Source organism: Myotis daubentonii, chromosome 15 (assembly GCF_963259705.1).
Source record: "Myotis daubentonii chromosome 15, mMyoDau2.1, whole genome shotgun sequence".
Classification (NCBI taxonomy): Eukaryota; Metazoa; Chordata; class Mammalia; order Chiroptera; family Vespertilionidae; genus Myotis; species Myotis daubentonii.
The window spans coordinates 8,772,992-8,789,070 of NC_081854.1; the positions used below are offsets into that span (position 1 = coordinate 8,772,992).

Here is a 16,079-nt window from a genome sequence, read left to right on the forward strand (position 1 = left end):
CCCCAGTCCCTCTCAGCCCCAGCTCCCGCCCCTCTCACCGTCCCAGGCGGGGCTCCTGGCTCCCGCCCCGCTTCACGGACTCCCAGCACGCCCCAAAAGGGGGGGGTCCCCAGCTGGTGGGGTGGAGCTGCAGCCTCCAGCCTAGACCTCGGGACTCAACCTGCTCTGAGCACACACAGCCACACCGAGCCACCGGTGAGACGCCCCTGGGGCGGGGATGGGCGTGGGGGTCAGACCCACTGAACTCTTCGGTCCCCTCTCTGGACTCAGTCCCTCCCCACCGACCCTGGCGGCGGGCAGCCAGCCGCTCCTCCCCGAATGCAGAGGGAAGAGGCTTCCCCGCGCCCAGGGGCCTACAGGTCTCCTTCCCCTCTTGAGCGAGGATGTTGGCTTCTAGCCCCTCGGAGTATGAGTTCCAGCCCTTCTCCCCTTTCTCCTTCCTCCCTTTCATAGACCCAGGGCCCAGGGTTTGCCTTCTTAGGGCCTAGGCGTCCCAGACCCCAAGTCCTTCCCCCCCCCAGGGTCCAGGAATTGGGGCCCTGAGCCCCGCCCTCGGACCCAGAAATCCAGGCCCCACGCCCCTCCTCCCTCAGACCCTGGAGTCCAGGCCCCCAGCCCCTCCTCCCTCAGACCCTGGAGTCCAGGCCCCCAGCCCCTCCTCCCTCAGACCCTGGAGTCCGGGCCCCCAGCCCCTCCTCCCTCAGACCCAGGGGTCCAGGCTCCCAGCCCCTCCTCCCTCTGACCCAGGGGTCCAGACCCCCAGCCCCTCCTCCCTCAGACCCAGGGGTCCAGGCCCCAGCCCCTCCTCCCTCGGACCCAGGAGTCCAGGCCCCCAGCCCCTCCTCCCTCAGACCCTGGAGTCCGGGCCCCCAGCCCCTCCTCCCTCAGACCCTGGAGTCCGGGCCCCCAGCCCCTCCTCCCTCAGACCCAGGGGTCCAGGCCCCCAGCCCCTCCTCCCTCAGACCCAGGGGTCCAGGCTCCCAGCCCCTCCTCCCTCAGACCCAGGAGCCCAGGCCCCCAGCCCCTCCTCCCTCAGACCCTGGAGTCCGGGCCCCCAGCCCCTCCTCCCTCTGACCCAGGAGCCCAGGCCCCCAGCCCCTCCTCCCTCAGACCCAGGAGTACAGGTCCCCAGCCTCCTCCTCCCCTAGGATCCAGAAGTTGTGGCCCAAAGCCCCTCTGGTCTCTGAGTCCTTCAGGCTGTTTCCCTGCTGCGTCCAGGTGCAGGGGCAGCCTCCTGACCTCCCGCGGGGGTCCTGCCTTCCCCCCTGTCCAGGTCCCTATCCCAGCCTTGGCCATGACCCTGGCGGCTTCCTCCCAGCGCTCCCAAATCATTCGCTCCAAGTTCCGTTCTGGTGAGCTGTAGGGAGGGGGTTCTCTGGGCTGGGGAATACCCTAACTCTGGGAGTGTGCAGGGTGGGGTGAGGTGGGAGGGGGGCGGTGGGGCCCAAGAGGTAAGTGTTTTTCTGTGCCAAAGAGCTCTCGTGCCTAAAGGGGGCCTCAGTTGTGTTGGCTCAATGAATGTGCAAATGGCTAATGCAATGCTCCTGGGAACGGTGGGGAGTGGAGTGGGCGGGTAGAGGTGGGTGTGCAGAGGGTCAAAGGAACAGGGGCTTAACCTGACACGCGTGCAAAGTGACGTGCACAGAGCGGAGACTTCAGAGCGGCCCCGGGTGGGACAGTGAGCTACCAGGCCTCGAGAGTGTCAGCGTTGTAGCTGAGGTCCCAGCGTCGGTGGAAAGTGTGCAAGTGAGTGAACCCAGAGGTCAATGCCCGAGTAGGCAGGAGGCACTTGAGTGTGCCAATGAGTGTGCTACGCGCCTGGATGGGTGCAAAGACACAATGACTCAAAAGAGCAAGGAGCGTGCAAAGAGTGCAGGTACACAAGAGCAGAAATGTGTGAAGGGACCAGATCCTGACTGTGCACGTAAGTGTGCTACTGTGGCTGGGCGAGGGGCAAGCCAGAGTGAGCCGAGGGTGAGGAGCGAGTGTCACAGGTACATACAAGGGCACGGAAGTGGCATGTGTGCAAAACTAGGGCCCAGGGGAATGCGCGTTCAAAGGTGGGTGTGCAGAGGCAGCGCAGAAGGCCGCAGTGCGTGCGAGGCCGAGTGCCTGGATCCGGCTGGCGAGGTGCAAACGGGCCAGGCTGCCAAGAGGGAGGTTGTGCCGGGGGTGGGTGGGCACACACTCCTCCCGGGGGCAGGTGGAGCCGGGGGGCAGGGCTGCCTCCTGCCTGCACGCTGGCTGGCACCTCGCCCCAGAACGGCTCTGGCCCTCCGCGCTCTGCTGGCAGGGAGCAGGCGGAAGGCCCAGGAATGGGAGCGGGCTGCCTGCCCACCGCCCGCCGCAGGGCTGTGTGTGTAAGGGGGCTGGGCACGCGCGTCCCGCCAACAGCAGCAGCTCGAACCGCCTGCCAGGCCCGGCTCCTGGACACTCCCTCCCGCCTCTCTCCTCCCACTCCCTCCTTCCCTCCACAGTCCTCCAGCTCCGGATCCACAGACGGTATCAGGACCCGAGTAAGTGTGGGCCCTGCGCGGGAGGGGATGGCGGCCCCTCTCCCCCGGGGGGCCCCTGGAGTGCAGCTGCCGGGTTTCCTGGCTGCTTCCAGAGCCCCAGTCCCTCTGCCCTGGAGACGCGGAGACCCATCCTCTCGGAGGTCCCAGGAGTACAGGTCCCCTGCACCCCACCCCTCGGAGCTCCTTGGTGTCCCCACTTCCAGGGAAATGCGTGCACCCAGAAGAGAACGCCCCAGGCTCCACCTTTGGTGCGCACACGAGTCTCAGGCTGGGGCTTTCGGCTTCTCTCTCTCCTCAAGGCCAGGAGTACTGGCCCCACCCCTGTTCCAGCAAACCCCCAAATCCTTGATCCTCAGCCACCGCACCCCTTGGGGACTGAGGCCGGGATTCCCGCCTTTCTGGAGCGTGGAAAAGTCTGGCTTTCGAGCACTTCTGCCCATAGAGCCACAAGTCGGGGCTCCCAGCTCCCACCAATTGGGTTTCGCTCCCTGTCCTGCTGCCCCACATGGGGGCGGGGGTGGGGGTGGGGGTGACCCAGGCCTCCGGGCCCCTCCTTCCCACACAGCCTCTTCCTCCGGGCCCGGCTGGCTGCCTGAAGGCCTCGCGGGGCCCTTCCCCACCTCTCCAGTCTCCGACCCAGATCCGCGGATCTCAGCCTCCGGCCCGGCTCGGGCCCCCATCCCAGCCTCGCCCTCCGGCCCGGCCTCCTTCCTCTCCAGTCCTGGGGTCCTGCGCCCCGAGCCCCGACGCTGCCCTTGGAGGCCCCTGAAGAATGTGAGTCTGCACCAGAGGGAGGGGAAGCCCCCCGGCAGCCAGGCCTCGGTCCTCGGTCCTGCTGGCCTCTGCCCCTCGCTGGTGGTGCCCAGCTGACCCCCTACTTCGCGTGGGGCTGGGCAGGGAAGGAGGAACAGGGCTGCGGCAATGACATCACCCCTGCTTTTCCAGGCGACCCCCAAGACCTCCCAGCGCTGGGGGGAGGCCGAGCCCCAGGGGAGCCTGACCTACCACCAGTACCTGCCCCCAGAGCCCGGACAAGGGTCCAGGGCAGACCCCGAGGCCCCAGGGCCGGCCGGGGTGACCCCGGGGCCGCTTCCGTGGGCAGAGACAAGCGCGCAGCAGCCACCTCCTAGGTATGGCCCCCATTTCTGTCCTCCGCCTTCACACCCAGAGTCCAAGGTCAGGGGCGGCGGCCCATAGACCCCACTTCCCCCAGGAGCCGGAGTCCGGTCCCCAGCCCCGCTCCCTGCAGTTCCCCGGAGGCCCCCCTCAGCCCCAGACGAGCCCCCCCTTCCCCACGCCCGGGAACCGGCCTCCGGGGTTGGTCCTCGGAGACCCCATGCTGGGCCCGGTCCCCTGTCTTCACGCGGAAATGCTTTCCTCTGTGCCCCTGACCCGTTCCCCGCCGCCGGCCATCCAGGATGAAGGCCTCCTCTCTCCCCGCCGGCTCCCCCGGGGTCTCCAGCCCCGCGCCGCCTCCGCACAAGTTGGAGCTTCAGACCCTTAAACTGGAGGAGCTGACGGTGAGTGCGGGGCAACTTCCCGGGGGACCTCTCCTTCCGTGCGGGGACCAGGAGGCTGACCCTGCGGCTTCTGCCCATCAGACCCAGGAGCGGGAGTGTGTGTGCGTGTGTGTGTGACCCAGGAGCGGGTGTGTATGTGGGTGTGCGTGTGTGTGATATCCAGGAGTGTGTGTGTGTGTGTGTGTGTGATCCAGGAGCATGTGTGTGTGTGTGTGTGTGCGTGCGTGTGTGTGATCCAGGAGCGGGTGTGTATGTGGGTGTGTGTGTGAGTGATATCCAGGAGTGTGTGTGTGTGTGTGTGTGTGACCCAGGAGCATGTGTGTGTGTGTGTGTGTGTGACCCAGGAGCGGGAGTGTGTGTGTGTGTGTGTGTGTGTGACCCAGGAGCATGTGTGTGTGTGTGTGTGTGTGACCCAGGAGCGGGAGTGTGTGTGCGTGTGTGTGTGTGACCCAGGAGCATGTGTGTGTGTGTGTGTGTGTGACCCAGGAGCGGGAGTGTGTGTGCGTGTGTGTGTGTGACCCAGGAGCATGTGTGTGTGTGTGACATCCAGGAGTGTGTGTGTGTGTGTGTGTGTGTGTGTCCCAGGAGCGGGTGTGTATGTGTGTGTGTGTGTGTGTGACCCAGGAGCATGTGTGTGTGTGTGTGTGTGTGTGTGTGTGTGTGTGTGTGACCCAGGAGCGGGAGTGTGTGTGTGTGTGTGTGTGCGCGCGCGTGTCCCCGGCCACTCTCGGGCCCGCCGTCCAGCCCGCCCGCCCCCGGAGCCCGCCCAGCGAGGCCTCTCCCCGCCCCGCCCCAGGTCTCGGAGCTCCGGCAGCAGCTGCGCCTGCGGGGCCTCCCGGTGTCGGGGACCAAGTCGACGCTCCTGGAGCGCATGCGCGGAGGCGCCCCATCCCGCGAGCGGCCGAAGTCACGGCGCGAGGAAGGTCCCGCGGGCGCGCCCTGGCCACGCCTCAGGCCCAAGGCCCTCGCAGCCGCCCGACGTCACGGCTCGGTGAGGGCGGGGCTATGCGCGTGTGGGCCAATGAGGAGAAGACGCAGCGGGCCGGGCGGGAGGTGGAGAAGGGAATTGCCGGGGAAGCGCGGGGCGTGGTTAAGAGGAAATGGGAGGGAAGAGAAGCCAATGAGAGAATAAGGGGCGTGGCCAGGGTCAGGAGGGAAGGGCCGGGCCAGGGACAGGGGGTGGAGCCTCGGGTTAGGAGTGGGCGGGGTCGCGCGAGTGGGCGTGGCTTATAGGACCATCCTCTGGGTTCTAGTCCAAGCCCAGCCCAGCATCTCCCCCGCCGCCTCTTTCTCGTGCCGTGGGAACCCACGTGCCCGCTCCGGCTCCGGCTCCGACTCCGGCTCCCGCTCCGGCTCCCGCTCCGGCTCCGGCTGCAGAGCCGACCCCTTCCGCAGCACCAGCCGCAGCAGCCCCGACTCTGGAGCAGGAGCTGCAGGAAGCGATCCGGAGGGCGCAGGTGAGAGGCAGTGGGCAGGTGGTCTCCGGTCGGGATTCGGGCCAGAGTCCCAGGTTCACTCCGCTTCTGCCTGTCCGTCCGCAGTTGCTTCCGAACCGGGGCATCGATGACATCTTGGAGGGTCAGGACGAGCCTGATGGTAAAAGCCGAACTCCTAGATTTTGGGGCAAAGGGGGCTGAGGTTCTGGACTCCTGGGAACGGGGAAACCCCTAGCGGACTGGGGGCCGGACCCCCGCCTTCCTAAGCTCACCCTCCATTTCTTCCCCCGCAGACCTGCTGCCCCCTATCCCGCTGGACTTCCCTGGCTCCTTCGACGTGCTGTCCCCTTCCCCAGACTCTGAAGGCCTCTCCTCTGTCTTCTCTTCCTCGCTCCCGTCCCCCACAAACTCCCCATCCGCCTCTCCCCGGGGCCCCACGGACTCCTTGGACTGGCTGGAAGCTCTGAGCGGGGGTCCTCCGCTGGGCTGCGGCCCCCCGGCCCCCAGCATCTTCTCTGCTGATTTATCGGACTCCGGCGGCCCCCGGCTGTGGGACCTGCTGGAGGGTCCATGGTGATGGATTCTAGGGTTTCAAGGGACGGAGAACCGGTAGGGAACCGGTAGGGACGGGGAGTCACAGAGACGGACTCCCTGAGGGAGGGGTTGGAACCCCGCCCACCCCAGACCCAGGATCAGAAGCAACTCTCATCTCACCTGGGCCCTAAACTGCTGCCGGGCACGCCAACCACCTGACTGTCCCTGCCCGACCTCCAGGGCTGTGTGCTGGGGGCCGGGAGCCTCATTCGCTGCTGGCCGGGCAAACAAGCTGCTCGCTGCTTCCCGCAGACACCTCTCCGATGTCTTCTTCTCATCCCGCCAGCTGCGGGGCTACCTGTGGCTGGGGCACCTGGAGGCTGCTCTATGCTTTTGGGGTGCAGAGAGGGGGAGGGAGGAGTGGGGAGGGAGGACGGGGAGCTAGACCCTTGGCTTCTGGTTGGAGATGAGAACATCAGAAACGGCGTGTCCCAGGTCAGATTCTGAGCAGAGCCTGAGGCAACACTCCTGTGTCCATGACTTCTTAAAGAGGTGCTCCCAGGAGAAACCAAAAAGGAAGGGGTGAGCCAGGACAGCGAGGGGGAGAACAACAGGAGGGTGACGTCAGGTGAAGTCCCCATCTCAGCCCAACCCCGGAGGATGAATTAAGTTGCAGGGTCGCGCCCGGCTGGTGCGGCTCAGCGGCTGAGTGTCGACCCAGGAACCAAAAGGTCACCGGTTCGATTCCTGGTCGGGGCACATGCCTGGTTTGCGGGCTCCACCTCCAGTAGGGGTGCATGCAGGAGGCAGCTGATTGATGATGTTTCTCTCTCATCGATTTTTCTACCTGTCTCTCTAAAAATCAATAAAACCATATTTTTATTTTATTTTTATTTTTTAAATATTTTTATTGATTTTTTACAGAGAGGAAGGGGGAGGGATAGAGAGTAAGAAACATCAATGAGAGAGAAACATCCATCAGCTGCCTCCTGCACACTCCCCACTGGGGATGTGCCCGAAACCAAGGTACATGCCCTTGACCGGAATCGAACCTGGGACCCTTCAGTCCACAGGCCGACACTCTATCTGAACCAAACCGGTTAGGGCCTTTTTTTTTTTTTTTTTTTTTTTAAAGGTGCAGGTCGTTCCACCTTGAGGCAAAGGGAACTGGGCCTTTAAGGCAAAGGGAGATCCCAGTTTGGGTTTTTATCCCTGAATAACAAACCACCCCAAACATAGAGTCTTAAAATAATAACTACGATTGCTCACAATTCCAGGGGTGGACTGGGCTCAGCAAGGCAGTTCTTCGGCACCGTCTGATGTCAACTAGGGCTGCAGTCATCTTAGGGCCCAGCCGGCTGCAAAATCCACGATGCTGCTCGCAGGCATGCCGGTGCCTTAGCAGGGACGGCTACTGGGCTGGACTCGCTTGGGCTGTGGGCCTCTGCATTTCTCTCGCTCTCTGCGTAGTCTCCGCCCTCTCCCTCTCCACGTGGCCCCCCCCAACAGCGGCAGGGACTCCTTACATGGTAGCTCAGGGCTCCCCAAAGTGAGTGTTTCTAGCGGAGGAAGCAGAACTTTCACCATTTTCTTTTAAAAAAAATACATTTTTATTGATTTCAGACAGGAAGGGAGAGGGGGAGAGAGAGAATCATCAATGATGAGAGAGAATCATTGATCGGCTGCCTCCTGCATTCCCCCTACTAGGGCTTGAGCTGCAACCTGGGCATGTGTCCTGACCAGGAATCAAAGCGTGACCTCCTGGTTCATTTGTCAACACTCAACCATGGGGGCCACACCGGCCGGGCGCCATTTTCTATTGGTTAATGCAAGTCATGCCAATCCAGGCTGAATATGGAAGGGGGCGGGATAGCGAGGGCTGGAGGTAACAAAGGGAATAGGGGACTACTAAATGTGTTAATATCAGGGTGGTGGTGGCATAGTCATTGGAGGCCGTATTTGGAGACTTGCTATTACACCCCTCTAGTTAGTCATGGGCTATGGGTCCTGAGAGGGGCCTGGGACACAAACTCTCAAGCACTTTGACCCCACGGGCGATCCTGGGAAGAAGGTCACAGGGTAATTGGTTAGCAGCAGAGTTTTAAAATGTAGATATTAGTATTATTCAGGTTTGACGAAGTCAACAGATCAGGATCCGATTGACATTGAAAAGAGAGTTTGTTATTCTCAGTTCCCAAAAGAGGGGAATACTCCTGCCCTAGTCGGTTTGGCTCAGTGGATAGAGCGTCCGCCTGCGGACTGAAGGGTCCTGGGTTCGATTCCTGGTCAAGGGCACATACCTCAGTTTCAGGCTCGATCCCCAACCCTGGTTGGGCGCATGCGGGTGGCAACCAATGGATGTGTCTCTCTCACATTGACGTTTCTCTCTGTGTGTCTCCCCTCCTCCCTTCCACTCTCTCTAAAAGTCAATGGAAAAAATATCCTTGGGTGAGGATTAACAACAAGGACAAAGAAGGGAATTTTCCAAGCCATGCAGGGCCACATGGGGAAGCCCCAGTGTCAGCCAGGGGGCAAAGGGAGAGAGGGGAAGAGCATTTATTGTGGTTCCCTCAAGAAGGAACAGCTGAGGCAGAGCCCTAGCTGGTTTGGCTCAGACTGAAGGGTCCCGAGTTCGATTCCACTCAAGGGCACATGCCCGGGTTGCGGGCTCGATCCCCAGAAGGGGGCGTGCAGGAGGCAGCTGATCGATGATTCTCTCCCATCATTGATGTTTCTCTCTCTCTCCCTCTCCCTTCCTCTCTGAAATTAATAAAGATGTATATATTTTAAAAAGGAACAGATGAGGCAGGTGAGCAGGCCTGAGGTTGGCTAGTGTGAGTGATTTCAGCAGGCTCTTGGGTCCCCAGGTGCCTGGAGCCTCGCCCTGGGGCAATCAGGCAGAGAACAGTGTCCTGGGAAGTGGCTGTGAGTCCAGGCTGTGGGTTGCTAGGTTTGCATACGAAAGGCCTGTGCACAGGCGGGTTCTTTGTTACCTCCAGGAAGTAGCTGGCCCGGTGGGGGGCAGTCCCTCCACTGTCAACAAAGCCCCAGATGTCAAAACACCACAAATACTGTATATACAGAAGAGGAAAAAGGCATCCTTCATGCACAGAGCTCACAGCAGCTGGGGGCTGGATGAACAGAGCTGGTAAGGGGACCTGAGCTGGCCACCGGCCGTGTCCACTACAGGTGGGAAAGGACACAATATCAGGACAATCCATGTGACGGGACTGAGAGCCCATGATGTCCCCTTGCCTTGCTGTCAGTTTCCTCACCTGTACCTATAGCCCCGTGTGGCTGAGAGTGCCTACAGACTGGGCCTGGCACGGGAGACCTGCCAATGGATAGTGATCACTGTTATTAATTTACAATCAACAATCCTAGTGCCTCGACGTGTGGAAAACTGTTGGACATGAGCGATCCCCCATTAAAAGAGGGCAAGGGAATGCATGCTTGGTACCATGAAGCAAAGGCAATGTTTATATATATTTTATTAATTCAGAGAGGAAGGAAGAGGGAGAGAGAGATAGAAACATCAATGATGACAGAGAATCATTGATGGGCTGCCTCCTGCATGCCCCCCACTGGGGGTCGAGCCCGCAACCCGGGCATGTGCCCTTGAACAGAATTGAACCCGGGACCCTTCAGTCCGCAGGCTGATGCTCTATCCACTGAGCCAAACCGGCTTGAGCCAAAGGCAATCTTTGGGCTTCAGAAGAACCCCTTTCCAGATGAAGTCATTGAAGATCAGAGAAGGGGAGTGATATGGCCAGTGTCTCACAGATGGGAGGGAGGGAGGAGAGAGAGGAACATCAGTGATGAAAGAGAATCATTGATCAGCTGCTTCCTGCACGCCCTGCTGGTGACCGAGCCCGCTCATTCCCTGAGCCACGCTGGCTGGGCTGGAGTAGGGCTTTCAATTAATGAGCCCACAGTCATGAGTCCACAGCTTGAGTCTTCAGAGTTAAAAAAAAAAAACAAAGAGCCTCAATCTCTGCTCTGGTGAAGCTCTGACATCTGCCAAGAGAGAGTCCCGCTGCAGGTGACGAGGGTGTTCACGGCCGGGGCGCGAAAGGCCAGAAGCCGCGGGGCCATGGGCAGAGGGGTCGGGGAGCGGGTTTTGCTGACTCTCCAAGGGCCAGGCAGAGCGGGTGGAGGAAGTGCCTGGAAGACGCCAGCCTTGTAGAGGCAAACGTGCAAAGCTGAGGGGGTGAAGGGCACGGCCTTGTGGGTGGCCACTGGGTGTTGCTGGACCCTTCATGTCCGGCTGGACATGGGGGGGGGACGGGTACAGCTGGCCCTGGGAACATCAGGGAGGGGCGTGGCGGGCTCCTCTGTTTCCCTTTCCCTCTGGACCAGTGGTTCTCGACCTTCTGGCCCTTTCAATACAGTTCCTCATGCGGTGACCCAACCATAGAATTATTTCCGTTGCTACTTCATCACTGTCATGTTGCTACTGTGATGAATCGTCATGTCAATATCTGATAGGCAGGATGGTCTTAGGTGACCCCTGTGAAAGGGTCGTTCGACCGCCAAAGGGGTCGCGACCCACAGGTTGAGAACCGCTGCTCTGGACGCTGGAAGGCTGGATCTGCCTCCCTGTCCACCTGCCCCGTCTCCCCCTGACTCCGGGCCCTGCCGCTGCCGCCATCTCCCCCGTGTCCGGCAGAGGGCAGCCGCGAGCTGAGTGCCTGCGGGGCCAGGGAACAGCCCGAGAGTGTGGGCGGCGGCGGAATTCTCCTGAAGGCGGGGGTTTGAATGGAGGCGCAGGCAGGCGTGGAAATTTGAACCCAGAGCCAGGGGCACGGCTTTGATCCTGCACTGAGATCTGTCACCAGCCTTTCTCCAGACCTGTCAGTCCCTCCCTCCTTCCCCGAGAAGAGGGCGAAGGCTCCCCCCGGGGTGGGGTGGGGGGGGGGAGGGGGAGGGAGTTGGGAAAACTGAGGGCTGAGCCAAAGTGGGGGCGAAGGAAGCCGGAAGTCAGCTGGGGAGCCCCGAGGAGCCCCAGGGGACCCCTGCACCGCGCTGCCGGGGTCACAAGACTGTGGGAGAATGAGCACTCAGACGTGGCTGCGCTGAACATCACAGTCACAGATCACACAGCAGCATTGAGTTTAAATGCATGCGCCGTGACCCAGCAAGTTCACTTCTAATAATATATCCTTAAAAAGTGATATGGGCCCGAGCCGGCTTGGCTCAGTGGACAGAGCGCCAGCCTGGGAACTCCAGGGTCCCCGGTTCGATTCCGGTCAAGGGCACATGCCCGGGTTGCGGGCTTGATCCCCAGTAGGGGGCGCGTAGGAGGCAGCCGATCCATGATTCGCTTTCGTCATTGATGTTTCTCTCCCTCCCCCTTCCTCTCCGAAATCAATAAAAAATATATATATATTTTAAAAGTGATATTAGGATGCATAAAGATTTCCCACACTTCAGCCAATAGACATAAATGACAAGGACATTCTCCTTGGCATTATTATTATTATTATTATTTATTTATTTATTTCACAGAGAGGAAGAGAGAGGGATAGAGAGTCAGAAACATCGATGAGAGAGAAACATCGATCAGCCGCCTCCTGCACACCCCCTCCTGGGGCTGTTCCCGCAACCAAGGTACATGCCCCTGACCGGAATCGAACCTGGGACCTTTCAGTCCGCAGGCTGATGCTCTATCCACTGAGCCAAACCGGTTACGGCTTATTATTATTATTATTATTATTATTATTATTGTTTTTAATCCTCACCCGAGGATATGTTTATTGAATTCAGAGAAAGGAAAGGAGAGCGAGAGAGACATCCGTGCGAGAGAGAAATGCGGATGGACTGCCTCCTGTACGTAGCCCAACCTCAGCGTAGGCATGAGCCCTGACTGTGGGTGTGGAGACGATGCTCCAACAACTGAGCCAGGGGCAGGGCTCGTGGGCATTATTGACAGAAACGAGCAGCAGCAAATCGCCTCCACCCTTTCAGCTGGAGGAGGCACGTGCCACAGACCACAAACCACCAACAGGATGGATCCGGTGCCACTAACTACCAAAGGCGGAGGCGTTTCCTACGGAGCAGGCCGCAAGGGAAAAGCAGGCCGCCCAAGTTTGGGGGTTCCATATGCAAAAACACAACCACCGCAGCAACGACTTACGGCCTTTTTACATGTATTCATTTAATTTTTGAGTTTTTAAAGCTTCTTTTTTTTATGGACTTCCCCCCGTCTCCCCCCCCCCCCCCCCCCGCCCCAGATGGCTCAGTATTTGCTCAGAATCCATCCCTTCATTACAAATGTGTCAGGCCACCCTCAGAACACATTACATTCTCAAACTGGCTCCTTTCGCCCGTTTCCCCACCCACTGGGATCACACTGTTTTATTTATTGAGACTTAACATGGTTTTTTAACATCTGGTAGAGCTGGCCTGGCTCAGCGCTCTCTATTTTGGGAATTTTAAGAGTGATTCTCTTGGTTAACTCCCCCTCCTCCCCCGAAAGTGAAGCTTCTGGCCCCAAAATAAAAATGTGAGCGTCGCCCTGGCTGGTGTGGCTCAGTGGCTAGGGCGTCGGCCTGCGGACTGAAGCGGCCTGGGTTTGATTCCGGTCAAGGGCACATGCCCGGGTTGCGGGCTCCGTCCCCAGTGGGGGAGGAGGGTGTGCAGGAGGCAGCCGATCAATGATTCTCTCGTCATTGATGTTTCTGTCTCTCTCTCCCTCTCCCTTCCGCTCTGAAGTCGATAAAAATATATATTTTTTAAAAAATGTGAGAGCCATCTATAGACAGAATGTGGAACCATGGGACCCTCCTGGGAGAACTAAGGGCCCCGGATAGAACCCGGGGGCGGCCAGTACTTGGAAGAAACAGCCGGGGACCATGAACGTGATCTAAGTGCAAACGCGTGGCCAGGGCAGCAGCAGGCATGCCGCGGAAGCTGGGAGGACTGGGGACACTGCAGGAAGCCGGCGGGAACGCACCCCCCCACCCCCCCGCCCACTCTCTCTTCCCGGGGCTCCCTAAGGAAGCGCCCCACGCTGAGCGCGTAACCACAGACATCGAGCGAGCCCGGGGCGAGTGTCTCAGTCCTGGAGGCGGGAAGTCCAAAACCCAGGTTCTCCCAGGCCTGGCTCCTCCGGGCCCCTGCCCTGCGTCTCTCCCAGCTTCTGACGGTTTGGGGACAATCGTTGGGGCTCCTTGGCAGGTAGGTGCACCCCCCCCCCCATCTCCACCTTCTTCACATGCTTTCTCCTTGTGTGTCCCTCTGTGCCCAAACCTCCCTTTTTCACAAAGGCCACAGTCCTATTGGATGAGGGCCCACCCCGTGACCGTGACCGTAGCTTAACTGGGCTGAGTCCTTAAGGACTATTTTCTTTCTCTTTGTTTAGATCAGGGGTCCTCAGACTACCGCCCGCCGGCCACATGCGGCCCAGTGTTTTTGCCGCCGCTGTGTGCATAGGAATTTGTTCATCGTTTTTTTTTTTAAACTATAGTCCGGCCCTCCAACGGTCTGAGGGACAGTGAACTGGCCCCCTGTTTAAAAAGTTTGAGGACCCCTGGTTTAGATGTTGTATTGATTTTTGGAGAGAGAGGAAGGGAGAGGGAGAGGGAGAGGGAGAGGGAGGGAGAGGGAGAGGGAGAGGGAGAGGGAGAGGGAGAGGGAGAGGGAGAGGGAGAGGGAGAGGGAGAGGGAGAGGGAGAGGGAGAGGGAGAGGGAGAGGGAGAGGGAGAGGGAGAGGGAGAGGGAGAGGGAGAGGGAGAGGGAGAGGGAGAGGGAGAGGGAGAGGGAGAGGGAGAGGGAGAGGGAGAGGGAGAGGGAGAGGGAGAGGGAGAGGGAGGGAGACAGACCTGGGCTGAATGGCGATAGCATAGGAGGAGAGCGAGGTCAGGGTGTATTTTGCAGGTAGAGCCCACAGAACTTGCTGGTGGGGGGAATGTGCAAGAATGCATCAAGGGTAAGTTCAAGTTTTTGGTTGAAGTGAAAGGATAGTGAGACGGGGGTGGGCAGGGGAAGGAAGGTTGGAGGGGTTAGAATCAAGGTGAGATATGGTCATGGCTGTCTTTGGGAACTACAGCCAGCCACGACACTGTGTTGATTTAGAAGCATGTAGAATCCATTAAAAACATTCATTAAAAAGAGAGAGAATGGTAAACTAATAAATTAACGTTGGATCGATTATTTGTTTTTAACAGCAAAACCTGGTCCAATGACGGCCACGCGTTCGATCTATATGAAGTAAGACTAGAACCTGGCCGGTGCGGCTCAGCTGGCTGAGCGCTATCCACGCACCAAGAAGTCAGCAGTTTGATTCCTGGTCAGGGCACATGCCTGTGTTTCAGGCTCGATCCCCAGTAGGGGGCATGCAGGAGGCAGCAATCAATGTTTCTCTCTCGTCAATGTTTCTCTCTCTTCTTCTATCTCTAAAATCAATAAAAACATATTTTAAGGACTAGCTGGTTTGGCTCAGTGGATAGAGGGTCCCGGGACTGCGGACTGAAGGGTCCCAGGTTCGATTCCAGTCAAGGGCACATGGCCGGTTTGCGGGCTCGATCCCCAGTGGGGGGCGTGCAGGAGGCAGCTGGCCAGTGATTCTCTCTCATCATTGATGTTTCTATCTCCCTCTACTCCTCCCTTCCTCTCTGAAATCAATAAGAATGTATTTTTAAAAACGACATATTTTTAAAAATAAAAAAAATAAGACTGGAAATTTGAAAGGGGGTTACTGAAATAGTTATTGAGACAGAGCCTATTAGCTGGTGAGTACGGTGGCACCCCGTTCTGTGGGCACCAAACCAAAAGAAAGGAGTCCAGCTGGCCCCGGCCGGGTAGCTCAGGTGGTTAGAGCGTCATCCCGATACCCCAAGGTTTCTGGTTCAATCCCCAGTCAGGGCACTTAAAAGCCTCAGCCAATGGATGCATAAGTAAGTGGAACAACAAATCAGTGTTTCTCTCTCTTTTCTTTTTTTATCTCTCCCTTCCTCTCTCGCTATAGGCAATTTTTTAAAAAAAGAAGAAAGAAAGAAAAAAAGACAGAAAGAAAGAAGAAAAAAAGGGAGAAAGAAAGAGGCCCGAGAGAGATGTGCCAGCCGGTGGGGGATATGAGGTAGTCACTTGTGCATAAATATTGTGGGGCGTGTGGCCCATCACTCCTGCTGGCCCTCTCTGGAGCTGGGTGTGACCACACGACCTGCTTCGGCCACGGCAGTGTGAGCGGCACACGCTCCCCCCGTGCGTTCCCATGTTGGGAGCGTGTTCCCACCCTTCACACTCTTTCACCGCCTTCTCTTGGAAGGAAACGTGGCTGCCCTGTGTGTTTCAGGTGAACCTTCCCCAGGGCCTCCGCTCATTGGCTCCTGGCAGATGCTTGACTCAAACATCAGTCCAGCGGAGGCCGTCAGATGGTCTCTCTCAGGACAGCGAAACGGACAGAGTCTCCGAGAGCCTCTCGTAGGTCCTGGACGTGAGACGTGTCACATGTTCCACCACCAGCTCCGGGGTCCACCGTGACTGCTTGCGGGAAAGCCACGGGAGCCTTCTCGTGGGTCTCTTTGCCTTAACCCGCCTTCACCCTACAGCCTCTTCTCCACACAGAAGCTGGGCATGCTCACACAGAAAATCGGATCATGTCACTTCCATAATTAAAACCCTCTGATAATTCCACTTGGCCCTAGAATAAACGCGAAGTCCTTGTCAGCGTACACAGGTCTTTAAGGGTCTGACCCTGCGAACGTCCCGTCCGCATACGGCTCCATGTGCTCCAGCCACTGGCCCCCTTTCACTCCCATGTGTGACTAGACGCCCCCCGGCCCCAGGACCTTTGCACATGCAATCTCAAGTCAGATGGGGATGTTCATGTTGGCCACATTCATGTCAAAGTCACGAAAGTATCTGCAGACAGAGAATAGCTTGTTCTGGTTGTTCCCATTATCTGCAGCTGCATATTCGCTGCCGCAAAGCTTCGTGGCAGAAAACAGTCATATTATGTTCACAGACCCTGTGAACCGGGGATTTAGATATGGCTTATCCGTTCAACACACTGTCGGGAGCCTCAGCTGGGTCACTGAAAGTGGTACGTTGATTTGGACAACTGTGGAAGC

General features: G+C 58.8%; 1 protein-coding gene across 4 annotated transcripts; it reads left to right on the forward strand.

Annotated features, from left to right (window-relative positions):
- The first annotated feature begins 26 nt into the window (after positions 1 to 26).
- MAMSTR (MEF2 activating motif and SAP domain containing transcriptional regulator) lies at positions 27 to 9,876 on the forward strand. 4 transcript variants are annotated; one of them, XM_059665946.1, is made up of 11 exons: positions 27 to 195; positions 1,274 to 1,352; positions 2,478 to 2,516; positions 3,082 to 3,290; positions 3,462 to 3,646; positions 3,934 to 4,036; positions 4,833 to 5,027; positions 5,290 to 5,349; positions 5,392 to 5,493; positions 5,578 to 5,632; positions 5,766 to 9,876. In XM_059665946.1, exons 2-11 carry the CDS (start codon positions 1,295 to 1,297, stop codon positions 6,047 to 6,049), a joined length of 1,290 nt encoding a protein of 429 aa, XP_059521929.1. In that variant the 5' UTR covers positions 27 to 195; positions 1,274 to 1,294; the 3' UTR covers positions 6,050 to 9,876. The 4 variants fall into 4 exon arrangements, with proteins under 4 accessions (XP_059521929.1, XP_059521930.1, XP_059521926.1 ...); XM_059665947.1 differs by having other exon boundaries at positions 3,145 to 3,290; positions 5,290 to 5,493; XM_059665943.1 differs by having other exon boundaries at positions 29 to 195; positions 5,290 to 5,493.
- Positions 9,877 to 16,079: the final 6,203 nt, after the last annotated feature.

Bases quoted from the DNA above. Each gene is read 5' to 3' on its own strand.
- MAMSTR (XM_059665943.1), top strand. From the start codon at position 1,295: ATGACCCTGGCGGCTTCCTCCCAGCGCTCCCAAATCATTCGCTCCAAG. The intron at 1,353-2,477 runs GTGAGCTGTAGG...TTCCCTCCACAG, and splicing joins TCGCTCCAAGTTCCGTTCTG to TCCTCCAGCTCCGGATCCAC. The intron at 5,028-5,289 runs GTGAGGGCGGGG...TCTGGGTTCTAG, and splicing joins CCGCCCGACGTCACGGCTCG to TCCAAGCCCAGCCCAGCATC.